Source organism: Staurois parvus, unplaced genomic scaffold (assembly GCF_062004578.1).
Source record: "Staurois parvus isolate SC_StPar_1 unplaced genomic scaffold, SC_StPar_1.0 ptg000017l, whole genome shotgun sequence".
NCBI classification, from domain to species: domain Eukaryota; kingdom Metazoa; phylum Chordata; class Amphibia; order Anura; family Ranidae; genus Staurois; species Staurois parvus.
In genome coordinates, this window is record NW_028317813.1 from 2,897,467 (window position 1) to 2,910,772 (window position 13,306).

The 13,306-nt window shown below is 39.0% G+C and overlaps 1 protein-coding gene across 3 annotated transcripts in view; it reads right to left on the bottom strand.

Annotated features, from left to right (window-relative positions):
- Positions 1 to 13,306, bottom strand: part of RUBCNL (rubicon like autophagy enhancer) — a 104,656-nt gene that overhangs the window by 22,588 nt on the left and 68,762 nt on the right. For all 3 annotated transcript variants that reach the window (XM_089678945.1, XM_089678936.1, XM_089678935.1), the window contains 5 exons: positions 10,969 to 11,155; positions 6,706 to 6,816; positions 6,389 to 6,446; positions 5,275 to 5,389; positions 4,243 to 4,382 (listed from right to left, as the gene is read on the bottom strand). In XM_089678945.1, coding sequence (XP_089535071.1) covers positions 4,243 to 4,382; positions 5,275 to 5,389; positions 6,389 to 6,446; positions 6,706 to 6,816; positions 10,969 to 11,155 — 611 coding nt within the window. The remainder of the gene's footprint in view (positions 1 to 4,242; positions 4,383 to 5,274; positions 5,390 to 6,388; positions 6,447 to 6,705; positions 6,817 to 10,968; positions 11,156 to 13,306) is intronic.

The window sequence follows — 13,306 nt, forward strand, 5'->3', positions numbered from 1 at the left end:
GAGTGCACCTCGCCTTCCTCAGCATCTTTCTTGCAGAGGTTAGGAGTCAAGTGGTAGAGAGGCAGAAAATCGCTTTTGGGCAGAAAGTTTCCCAAACAGAATCAGACATCGTTGCAAAATAAGACATTGCTCTAGTGCAGGGGAACAGTTATCACCCTAAGTGTTCTGCTGGTTTTACTGTAGCAAGAATATTAGGCCCTTTCTCTTGGCTCCTCCACACCTCGTCTTAGTCAATGCTAGGTGAGGGGCTTCCCTCACGAAATGGGTGCTGAATTAGAGGTTAATTGGTGTCCAGGAAAATAGCCCTATAACCCAGACACCAAAACGATGTCCTGTGTGTCTCTGGAGAAGATATAGTTGTGTTTCTGGTGGACATACAATAAAGAGGAGATTCTGGCACACAGATGAGGTTATATAAGAAAATAATAAATGTATATAAAGTGATGCAGGTGATAGCAATGGCAATGACCTAAGATACTGTAAATTAAAAGTTTAGTATTTGTGGGTACACAAAGTCTATTAAACGTCTCTCAGGCGATCAGCCCAAAGGTTAGCACAAATAAGTGGCAGCCATCCTCTGAGCACAGCCAGCTCTATATGCATAGACAAAAGAAAGGAAAACAGGTGGCACCTATCTAAATGCAGCAGATAAATTGTATTTAATGGCAAAGGGTTAAAAACACTCACAAGAGTAATAAGAAAACAAGCTCATCTGGGAGCGGTTTGAGCTTAAATAGGAGACTGTCAATTGTGGGACAACGCTCAGTGGGGATTTAAAGGCACAGTGCCTTAAAGGAAAAATTAGTGTGGAACAATAAATCGTACTGGGCAAACACATTACTAATGTGTAACAATAAATCGTACTGGGCAAAGCACCGATATTTTAAAATTAGAAATAATGAATGAAAATAAAAGGAGACATGGATAAGGAAATACATAAGTGTTTTTACACTAACAACATGTATGGAATTAAAAATGATGACACGATACCAATAAAAATGACAAAAAAAACAAAACACGAGATATAAACTCATAAGCGTAAATGGCATGGATTATAAATTTAACCAAAGGAGACGTAATAGTCAAAGAAAGAGAACTAAGATATTATAAACAGCCATCTGGTCATGCACGCATGTTGATAAACGCACCTGTGCGTCACCATACAACAGGCCTTAGTGCAAAGGTTAAGTGGATATGTATGAAAAAATGAGCTAATGACTACAGTATAGTATGCATTTCAATCTCTTTGGTCAGCCATCTTGGGACTAAAGTATAGATCCAAAACGTTTCACACTGACAAGAGGCGCTAAAAGTGCTCCGCCACAGAGGAGCATGTGGGAACGTGTTCCAGGATCCACACAGAGTCCCATGGTGGATTTGTTATGATGTTCTGTGAAGTGTCTGGGGACACAGTTTATCAGATCCTGCTTCAATCAGATGTCTGTTCAAAATGTTTACGTAATGTCCACATGGGCATGTCAAAAACAGTAAAATCACATTCAGTAGCACAGTTGTAACATTCTTTGATGGAGTAAGTTTTCCCTTTGATGGTGTATGTTTTTTGACCATGTTGGATGAAGGGGCACATAAGGCACAATGTCTTCTTACACTAATACATCCCTACCAGGGGCATCAATATAGTATGCGGTTTTGGCATGCGTTTGATTTTTACTAGTTTGGCTTTTGAGGTTTTTGACCTTCCGGTATGAAGCTTGGGACACTCCCGTGTTAGATGTATGTAGGAAGGGATCTTGTAGTAGTAGTAGTAGTATAGGCCAGTGTCTACGCAGGATGGTCTCCATTTTCTTGTATTGAATGTGAAATTGTGTTGTGAAGCGGATGGGTTGTGCATTTTTATCCGAGGCTAGTTTGTTGAACTTACGGACTGGTCTATCTCGGTAATACTGAAAGGAATCTTATGAGGAGGGCAGGGTATCCTTTTTCCAAGAAATTATTAGCCAAGATTTCGCCATTTTGCGGATGTAAATCGCCCTCCCTAGAACAATTATTTCTTAGTCGACAAAATTTGCCCTTAGGAATATTTTTAACCCACCGGGGATGATGGCAACTCTGGAAATTAATATGAGTTCCCTGTGGTGGATTCAACAGTTTTGGGAGAAGATCTCATCATGGCAAAGGTGTAGATTGAAAAAAGCAAGGGTGTGAGGATCTTGTAGGTGGGTGAAAGATATTCCTAGATGGTTCTGATTACAATATTGTGCAAATGTATTAACAATCTGAGGGGGGCCATCCCATATGACGATATCATCTATATATCTTCCATAGAACACAATATGGGAGGCAAAAGGATTAATGTGAGTAATGTACTGGTGTTCCCAGAAGCCCATAATTTGCCCCCATAGCTGTAGTTGTGTTGTAAACAAAACTGGGTTGCTTCCAGGATGAACTGTGTATGTCTGGGGTTCATAAGCGGGTCCTCTGCTAAAGAATTTTGAATAGCTTGGAGACCCACCTCATGGGAAATAGAAGTGTATAGGAAGGGGACATCTAAGGAGAACCACAGGTAAGTGGGTTCCCAGCTATAGGGTGAGAGCATATCCAGGAGGTGTATACCATCTCTGATATAAGAGGGCACGTTTTGGGCCAGTGGTTGTAGAAAGTGATCCACATATATAAAAAAAACACTAGTGACACTGTCCAATGCAGCCACAACGTATGGCTTGTCATTTTTTTAGTATTGTGTCATGATCATTTTTTATTCTATACATACTCATTATGTTATTAGTGTATAAAAACTGATGTATTGTACTCATATTCCTTCTGTACTGAAATGTATTGTAATTGTACCGTCTCCCTTTTATTGTATTGTAAAGCGCTGCGCAAACTGTTGGTGCTATATAAATCCTGTATAATAATAATTATCAATCTCCTTACCCATTTCTTTTTCATTCATTGTCATTTTAAAACATTGGTGCTTTGCCCAGTACCATTTATTTTTCCACATTAGTAATGTTTTTGCCCTTTACTATTTAGTGTTCCACACTAGTTTTTCCTTTAAGATACTGTGCCTTTAAATCCCCACTGAGCATTGTCCCATGATTGACAGCGTCTCCTATTTAAGCTCAAACAGCTACCAGCATTTTTAGGCCAACAGAAGGCGCTAGAGGCACAGCGCACGTAGCCTGCTTGTCCCACGTCTGTCTTCAGATCTGACTGACCCTCCGCCTCTTCCGGTGACGTCACTTCTGCCGGTGTGCTCCAGGCTGGTTGCACGGTCCCTTCCTGTACAGACGCTGCTGGATCGGTCATACTACACCATCACTCTGCAGGATTGACCCTTACTGTGCCTTCCCACTACTCCATCAGCCCAGAACACATCCTCCTTGCCACCGGTGGTGCCTGCGGGACATTGAGGAACAGTCATCCTATATACACAGATGAGCTTGTTTTCTTATTACTCTTGTGAGTGCTTTCAATCGTTTGTCACTAAATACAGTTTTATCTGCTGCACTTAGATAGGCGCCTCCTGTTTCTTTTGTGTTTCTTGTGGAAGTGGAGAGTAGACATACATCAGGAGCTTTGTTACCAACCATGCAGCTAACATATTAGAGACTTTTACAGAAAGCACAACATACAAAGGAAAATAAAGCCCCGCGAGAAGAAAAAAAACCCCACACGTTCTACTTACCTGCTCTGTGCAATGGTTTTGCAAATGCAAATGGCTCCTGCTGCTGTGTGAGATGGCTCTCATGTACATTGCTGGATCGAGAATGGGATCAGGTATGTACAATGGGGGCTACCTCTAGAACCACTTTAAAGGAGAGAAAAAAATAAAAATAAAAAAAAACTTGGGGAAATCCACAGAGTGAATGGGATTATATGAAGGTGCACTGGGGACTTTCCCAGCAAAGCTTATGCCAGTGTCCAATCACCTGGAGGTAGCAGAATGCATCCCATGATCTAGGACTACAAGTCCCATGATCTAGGACTACAAGTCCCGTGCCCTGTACTATATATACACTATAAAGTGGTCCTAAAGGCTGTAGGTTTTGTGTTTTTTTAAGCCTTCAAAATATAAAATTGGGTCTGTGCCCTTAATAATCCAAGATTAGCTTTGCAGCTCAAAAATAAGTCATTTCATAACATGCTGAATTGCCATACACTAATCTTGTTTAATTTGTAAGTCAGCTGCTTCATCCACGATCAGGTGACCTCATGTAAATTGACACCATGATATTAACGCGCAAAATGTAAATTGTATAAATATGAAGAGTAATTTACTTGATATATGGATGTACGGTACTTATGATCTGAAACCGTGGAGACCACTCTTCGGTGTCCCTGATCCTGAACTTCTTTATCTCTTCCACAAGACTTACACTGGATTCAAATTCCTCTGTTATAACTTGGTTATCAGTCAGCTAGAAGAAAAGAGATTAGCCTTTTAATATGTATACCAGGACTATACAAGGATATATTGTGCCACACATATCCAAATATCAATTTTAGGTCCAAAGAGCTTTGAGACAAGAAAAATAACCATTAGCCAAGCGAAATTCAAATCTTTCATTTGTAACAGTAACTTAAAATCTGATTGACTGTTATGGGCTACATTATGCTGCCTTACTGGCAAAAGTAGTGTTTTATTCAAATACTTTTATACTATACGACCACGTTCAAGTGGAAATAAGTCCTTTCAGAAAAAAACAACAAAAAAACAAACAAAAAACCTTATTTTGCTCACCTCTTGTTTAATCTACAGTTATGGTGCTATGCAAGTGACAAGCTGACACCAGCTATTTGAGGGCTTGAAATTAATTGAAAGCGGAAGCAGACACCATTGGAGTATTCATTGGTGGGTTTAATTGCATTTTAATTTTGGCACTACATAAAAAGCAAGTGTAGGAAATTACACTATCCTCCAAATCACTACTGCAGGTCAAATATATCAAATGTTTTCTGTATTTTATAAAGCAGCCTGAATGGTAGGTTTCTTGAAAGTTGAACATCATTAGATCAAAAAAAGTAACAAGGAACATTTGCACAGGTTCTATACCCTGAATGCTTATGTAGAAAAAGTTTGATTTCATAATCAGGTCATCTATGGGAGCCGACAGCTCCCTCAGCTCCAAATTCCAGAGCTTAAAGACTGATGAACCATACTATACTTCATACCATGAGGAAGCAAAGGCTTGTCAGAAAAGAGAATTCAGTCTGTGGGGAGGGAGGTATAATCTTGCAGAGAATGGGCACATTCAGACCTAAGCATACAACATGACACTCCGATGTTGGTTACTTTTGGACTGTACGTACGTCGTCAGCTGTGATCCTTGTTTGTAGTGGAGCGTCCCCATCAACCTGTGTCCATTGCTGTCGGAAAGATCGGTATAAACTCTTGGCAATTTGCTCAGCAGAGTTTAAGCCCTGTCTGGAATATAAATGTTTATATGTAGAAGGTTGCATATACAATGAAGTTGATACAATTATGAAAATAGGCATATTGAAAAAGTTAATGTATGGCCTGTATAGAAACTAAAAATAAAAGTGATCACATACTGGGCCTGGACGCAGACTGCCTGCATCCAAGGCCGATCACTTGCATGCAATCGTTGCTTGAGAGATTACATGTGAGTGGGCACAATTGGCTGCAAAAGCTAGCAGGCTTTCATAGCTTTGAATGGGGATGCCTACTCTCAGCCAATTGCAGGAACCTCCACTGCAAGTACAGGTGCGAATCCTAAGCTGGGTATACATGGAGTTTTTTTTTTTTCCTTTCAACCAATGGGATTCCAGCTGATAAATTGTATTTTGACAACAGGGACATCCCCCACCCATCAGAATACACTAATCAGTGCTGCAGCAGCTGATAGCCTGGCTTCTGTTAAACAGGAAGACCAGCATTCTAAACGGTCAGCTTATGTTGAACAGTCAAGGCTACACAGATAGGGTGCTTAACTGGCTGGCTGAATTTCAATATGTGCACACCCAGATTTACCATGTATGGCCATCTTAATCTGCCTGGATCAAAAGATGGCTGAACAGGATTACAAATCCTTTAAACAGGTAACCGTTTCCGTGTATGTAATTTAACACTATTTGCTCACCAGGAGTTCAACTTTAAGCCCTGGTTCACATTGCTGCAACTTCAGGTGCGACAGTCAATTTACAAATCACATCTAATTTCTATGACAGTCTCTTAATAGGTGCGATTTGAAAAATAGTTCCTGCATTACTTTTTCACTACTTCAGGACAATTTAACCCTCAGACGAAGGTAAATGGCACTGCAATTGCACCTATTGGTACTTTGAAGTCATGCTTTAAATAGAACCAAATTGCACCACTTTGAAAAATCGCATTCAGTTTGAACCAGGGCTAAAATTTCTGGGTTATCAAAACTTTGCTTTGACAAAGAAATAAAATGTTTACCTTTTAGGCAAGTCATTAGATTGCTTAGGTGTGCATAACTTTTCACAGTCTACCATTTCTGCAAAAGAAAGCAGAAAATATATTGAAAAATGTTGTCCTGCATAAAACAGAGCAATAGCTGTGTTGCCATATGTGTTAGCCTACACATTTGTAAATAAGAGAACTGAAGAATTCAGGAGGGGAAAAAAAAAAATCATTCTAATAAAGAAACCTACCCACATTCAAAAGGACAGCATATTGACAGCTGTGAACAGTGAATCCATCCAGCAACAAATCTAAAATGATTTCTTAACCCCTAAAATGGAACCAAGATTTACCTATAATTACATAATCATCAGAGTCTTCAAACATTTCAGTTTTGATGGAGTGCTGCGATTCATCCTCCTCAAATATAGTTTCTACAGGAGAATTCTGTAATGCAACCAACCCTGAAATTTAGAAGGACAGTAATAATTGCAAATATTTTTGCATCAGCAGTTCTATAAGCAACTTAAAAATAGAATAAAGAGCAATAGAAGATATCTAATATACAGCTCCAGATGTCTGGAAAAAAATTCCAGATCTAAAAGGAAAAAAAAAAAAAAAAAAAAAAACTACCAGGCAAAACAAATTGCTAATATACAGCAACAAATCTTTGCACTCACCAACAGTGGAAAAAAAACAAAAACCCAAAAACACCACACCAAAAAAAAAGTTTTGTATATTTTGTCTACACGTACTAAAGACAAATCACAATGTAACGTGCAAGTCTCAAAGTATTTAACTTTTTTCCTTGAGTGAGCCAAAGTCACCAACCTTCCTGCACATGCCAATTTTCAGCACTGTCACACTGTAAATGACAATTGCGTGGTCATGCAACACTATGCCCAAATGAAATTTTTATCTTGAGACTGTTTTCTTTTGGTGGTATTTAATCACCACTGGGGTTTGCTAAACAAATGAAAAAAGCCCACAGATTTGTATATTGATACAATATCAAGGAGCTGCAAGTTTCTTTCCATGTGATCCAAGTTCTTTGTAAAACTGTAGGCTCATTCTTATTGGCTTGGGCACAACGTGTTTCATGGACTTAATCCACTTCAGGAATGATCACCATATAGACATTTGACTACGGATATAAGAACAAATAATCAAACATTTTTCCATTCTGGCATCATAGAGCATCATATTGTGAGTGCACCAGGGAGGGGTGAGAGAGAACAGAAAGGAGGAAAGGAGCAGTACCCCTGGAAACCCAAAGAAGGGAAGGAGAGGATGCAAGCCTCATAATATACACAAATATATAAATAAATCAAGACCTCTGAATGAAAAAAACTACCTCTGAAAATAGGTGGCTTCAAATATGCCAAGTGAATGGTATAGAGATCCTCTACTCATGAACTTATGCCAGCCTCTATTCTTATACTTCTCATACCACAAAACAATTTACTCCTAAATGGTAAATACACAATTGTACATATATATTTGGACAGGCACAATTTTGACTCTGCATGCCACCAGAAAAAATTAAAACAAGACAATCCAGATGAATTTGAAGTGCAGACTTTCAGCTTTAAATCAAAGTGTTGAACAAGTACACATTTTAGGAACAGCAACCATTTTTATACACAGTCCCATTTTCAGGTGCTCAAATATAATTGGAAAAATTAATATAATCAAATGTTCATTTTGAATATTTTGTTGAGATTCCTTTACTGGCAATGACTGCCTGAAGTCTGGTACCCATGGACCCTACCAAAGACTGGGTTTTCTGATGCTTTGCCAAGCTCTAACTGAAGCTGTCTTCAGTTGTTCTTTGTGGGTCTTTCTGCCTTTAGTTTTACCTTCAGCAAGTGAAATTCATGCTCAATTGGGTTGAAATCAGGTGATTGACTCTGCCATTGCAGAACATTCCACTTTTCCTTCAAAAGCTCCTGGGTTGCTTTTGCAGTGTGTTTTGGATCATTGTCCATCTGTACTGTGAAGCGCCGTCCAATTAACTTTGCTGCATTTGGTTGAATCTGGGCTGAAAGCATAACTCAAACACTGCAGTGCCACTGGAAGCCATGCATGCCCATGCCATCACACTGTCACCACCATGTTTTACAGATGACGTTGTGTGCTTTGGATGAGACTTATCAAGCATTCTCCACACTTTCTTCCCATCATTCTGGTACAGATTAATCTTACTTTCATCCATTCAAAGAATGCTTTTCCAGAACTGGTCTGGCTTTTTTTTTTTAGATGTTTTTTGGCAAAGTCTAGCTGTCAAAGTCTGGCTTTTCTACTCTTCAGGCTTATGAATGGTTTGCATTTTCTGGTGAACCCTCTGTATTTGCTCTCGTGAAGTCTTCTCTTGATTGTAGACTGACAATGATACGCCTACCTACTGGAGATTGTCCTTCATTTGTCTGGATGTTGTGAATGGGTTTTCCTTTACCATAAAGAAGATCCTGCGATCCACCACTGTTTTCTTCTGTGAATGTCCGTGCCTTTTTATGTTGCTGAGCTCACCAGTGCATTCTTCTTTCCTCAATGTACCAAACTGTTGATTTGGCAACTCCTAATGTTGCTGCTATCTCTGATGGATTGGTTTTATTTTTGTATTTCAATAGTTATTAATTTATAACAATTAACACAGGAGCAACAAATCATGCCCACGCAGGGGCTTTCAATTGCACATAGAGGAACTAGAAATTAGAGAAATCAGTGCTCTAAAAAACACCAAAAGGGCAAAAGATACGCCCATGCAGAGGCCAACAATGGCACTTAAATAACAAAACATAATAACTCAGACTAAAAGGCAGCTATCCACTGCCACACCAAAGCAAAAAGAAAAAAAAAAAAAGGGGGGAGATTGGTTTTATTTTTGAAGTCTTACAATGGCCCGTTTCACTTGCATGGACAGCTCCTTTAAATGCATGATGTAGGTCGACAGCAATAGATTCCAATGCCACACTTGGAATCAGCTCCAGACCTTTTACCTGTTTAACTGATGAACAAATAATGAAGTAGCCCACACCTGGCCATGGAACAGTTTTGCATTAAATTGTCCATTTACTTTTGGTCCCTTGGAAAAAAAAAAAAAAAAAAAAAAAAAAAAAAAAAAAGGATGGCTACTCTTAAGAGCTGCAATTCCTAAACCCTTCCTCCAATTTGGATGTACATACCCTCAAATTAAACATGAGTGTGCACTTTCAGCCCATATCCATTATATAACTATAGTTTGAATATGTTTTTGGTAAATACGTGGAAAAAAACTAAAAATTGTGCTCGCGTCCAAATATATATGGACCTAACTGTATATCATTTAAAACCAATCATTATATTAATGGAGTATGGGGGGCTGGGCAAAAAAATGTATCCACTTTATGGCAAACCACCAAAAGTCAGCTACTCAGAATAAATTATATGCCCAGGGCTGGTTTATGAGCATAGTTGAAAGCTTCCTGTGTGATGGTAACACCACATGGTAAAAAACTATTAGCTCCATACTTAAAAACATTTTTGCCTAAAAAAAAAAGGAAAAATATGTTTGTTTGCATTTTTTCTTGTATCAGTAGTCAAATGTCTATATGGCGATGGCTCCTGAAGTGGATTAAGTCCATGAAACACATTGAGCCCAAGCCAATAGGAATGAGCCTAAAGTTTACAAAGAATTTGTATCACGTGGAAAGAAATTTACTGCTCCTTGATATTGTAAACGTTTAATTTTCTACACGGTTTACTGTTGCGAAATAGGAGGTTGTTTTACATATTGGATTTTGATACAAAATAAATAAATGATTTTATGTCTGTTGTGCCTCAAAAGTCCTCATTTTCAGGTCTTTTTTTGGCATACATTTACAATATTAGGTATGTAGCACAAACACAGATTTTAATATCAATTACCCTGTGTTCAATCACAGCTGATCACATGTAAAAGGGCCACTGTGATTGGCCCTTGATGTGGTCTGTAATCAGTTGTGTTTAAGGAGGCAAGGCATGTTCTGGGAGGAAGTCTATAGACCCCCTCGCAGAGCAAGAGAACCATGTTGTAGCCATCTTTCCGCTACAGTATAGTGTTCGAGTGGTCAAGTTTCATATGTTCCCTTTCCAGACAATGGGAGGGTGTCAGCAACAGTTTTCAGAAAACAATGGGCAGGACTAGATGTAGCCAGGTTCCAACTGACAAGCTACAGACTTGTGAATCAGCAGTGACAATGCTGATAGGCCACCCTCCCCACAAAATGTTTTCAACCCAAGATAGTGGCAGCAGCCACAATGAGTGTGATAACTCTGCTCTGATTGCAGCATTGCCATACCATTAGAGCAAGCTGTATGAAGTGGAATTCACCGCTCAGATATTTGTGGGGCATTGTAGGATGATGAAGAAAAAAAAAAAACCACTAAGTGGGGATGTACGTGGATTTTATTGCAAATTGCTTTTTATTCCTATACCAATCTGCAAATTCAAACATATGCCTCCAGCACAAATCCTGCTTCTATGTCCTTTGATGCGTCACATGAAACTTCTCTTGGGCCAACACCCAAAATCTGCAAATTTTGAAGCTGCTATGCTCAGGATAATGTATTAATTTTTACAGAATACCAATATTTACCATCATATCCACTGTCAACAGAAGCAGCAGATTCAGAATTTGCCTTCTTCCTGTGTAAACAAGGCTCTTGATCTCTCCTTATCCAATACATGCCTCCCTCTGTTTTCCACTGCTCATACTGCCAATTACTCTTCATTCTCTCAACCACAGCTATGAACAGTTCTGCTGCCAGGAAGTGCTCATTCTCCTAAAAAAAAAAAACACAAACAAACACCAAGCTAATAAGAGCAATTCAAAAAAGTCTTCGTTTTCAATATTATGTTTACAATAAACAGAACAAATTCATTTAGATAGACATGGCTGACTGGCTCAGTTATGAAAGTTACATTCAGGTATCTTTTAAACCGTACTCATCTTTAAACCCGGTCTGTAAGGCATCAGTGAAACCGTGCAAGTACAAATAGATGGTTATGCAATAATGCAGTAACCAGGTCACTTCACAGAAAACATTTGATTGGCTGCTATGGGTAATGGCACTTAGCAGATCATCGGTGCCATTTTCACTATCATGCTGAAGAATACCCATCTATCTTCCCAATTTACTTTGGTCTTATAATTAATATCTGAAAATGTTTATTAAAAAGTAAAGTAATCTAATCATTACCAGTTACATAGGTATTTGGCTCTTTCCAATTAAATAATGGATAAATATATGAATATCTGTTCTAGCAGAAGCAATTGAACAAAGCATACACAAGGGTTCATAAAACTGCGTGCAGTAATCAAAGTGTTCTTCTTGAAGATTAACCATTAGCCGCCCGGCCAATAGCCATTTGGCGGGCGGCAAAATGCTTTCGCTTTCCGGGTGGACGTCATATGGCGTACGCCCGGGCATGCGCAGTTTGCGCGCTTGCAGAGCCGCGCGATCTGTCACCGGCTGTGTACCTCGGATACGTACGACAGATCTGAGTACCGGCCCCCGTTGCTGGTACCATGTGACCTGCTGTGACCAATCACAGCAGGTCACAAGGCAGTTCTATACAATGGATGGCTTCATTCATGCCATCCATTGTATACTTGTGTCTAGCTGAGAATGGTCACAGCGATCACATGCACATGTCATGTGATTAGCCGTGGCCAAAATCAGCTAAGCACAAAAAAAAAAAAAATTATACTGATCACTTCCCCAAAGTAGTACAATGTTACTATGGTAACATACTACTTTGGTCATAGTGAAATATGAAAAAAAAGTTTAAAAAAAGAAAAGAAAAATGTTATACAAATTAAAATTTTATATTTTTTTTTTCGTGCTGTCACCAGTCAGTGTCCCTGATCACCGCCATGCCAGTTATATGATGATGCTGTAATGCACTGGTGACAGTATGTAAAAAAAAAAAAAAAAAAAAAAGTTTAATTTTTTCATTTTCTTACAAACTTCAAAAAACTCGCCATGCCTGTTATGAAGTACTTCAGACGGTTTTGGAAAAAGGGGTCATTTGGAGGATATCTGTACTGTTCTGACATTCTTGGACCTCAAGAAATTAGATTGGCTGTCAGCACTTCAGGACTGATCAATTTTCAGATCTATACCATAGTTTGTGAACTCTATAACTTTCCTACAGACTAAAAAATACATCCTAATTTGGGTTATTTTCACCAAAGACATGTAGTAGAATACATCTTGGCCTAAATTTATGAATTATTTGCAAACTTTTATAACAAAGGACGTTTTTTTTTCAAAATTTTCGGTCTTTTTTTGTTAAAAAATATAAAAACCCAGGCGGTGATTAAATACCACCAAAAGAAAGCTCTAGTTGTGTGAAGAAAATTATAAAATTTTAGTTTGGGTACAATGTTGTATGACCGTGCAATTGTCAAAGTGTGAGCGCTGAAACCTGAAAAATGGCCTGGGCAGGAAGGGGGTAAAAGTGCCCGGTATTGAAACAGTTAAAGACACAGGTAAAACTGGTCATACACGGATTGAAATTCAGCGAGCCCAACAGGGAGCAGCTACATTTCCATCGATGTGTGTGGGCTCCCCAGCTTTAGAAGTTGAGGTTTATTGGACTTCTGTTGAAAGGACATGGTGTTAAATCCTCCACTGGCCAGAGGCTGCAGCCTGTCTTAAAAGATAAAGTTTAATTACTCATTTTCTAATGGTCACTTCATCACACTGCAATGCCCCATAAATATCTGCTCAGCCTGCTGGTGAAGTCCACTTAAGTGGTTGTGAACCCTTCTATAAACACACAGCCAGTGAAGTAACCGGCCTCATGTGAAAACAGATGACAAATCCTCCTACATACATTGTGCCCATTTCTGTACAGTCAAAGTCCAAAATTTATACAGTTTGTCTGAGCTACCAGAGGAAGTGGGCGGAGAGCTGAAGTCACACACT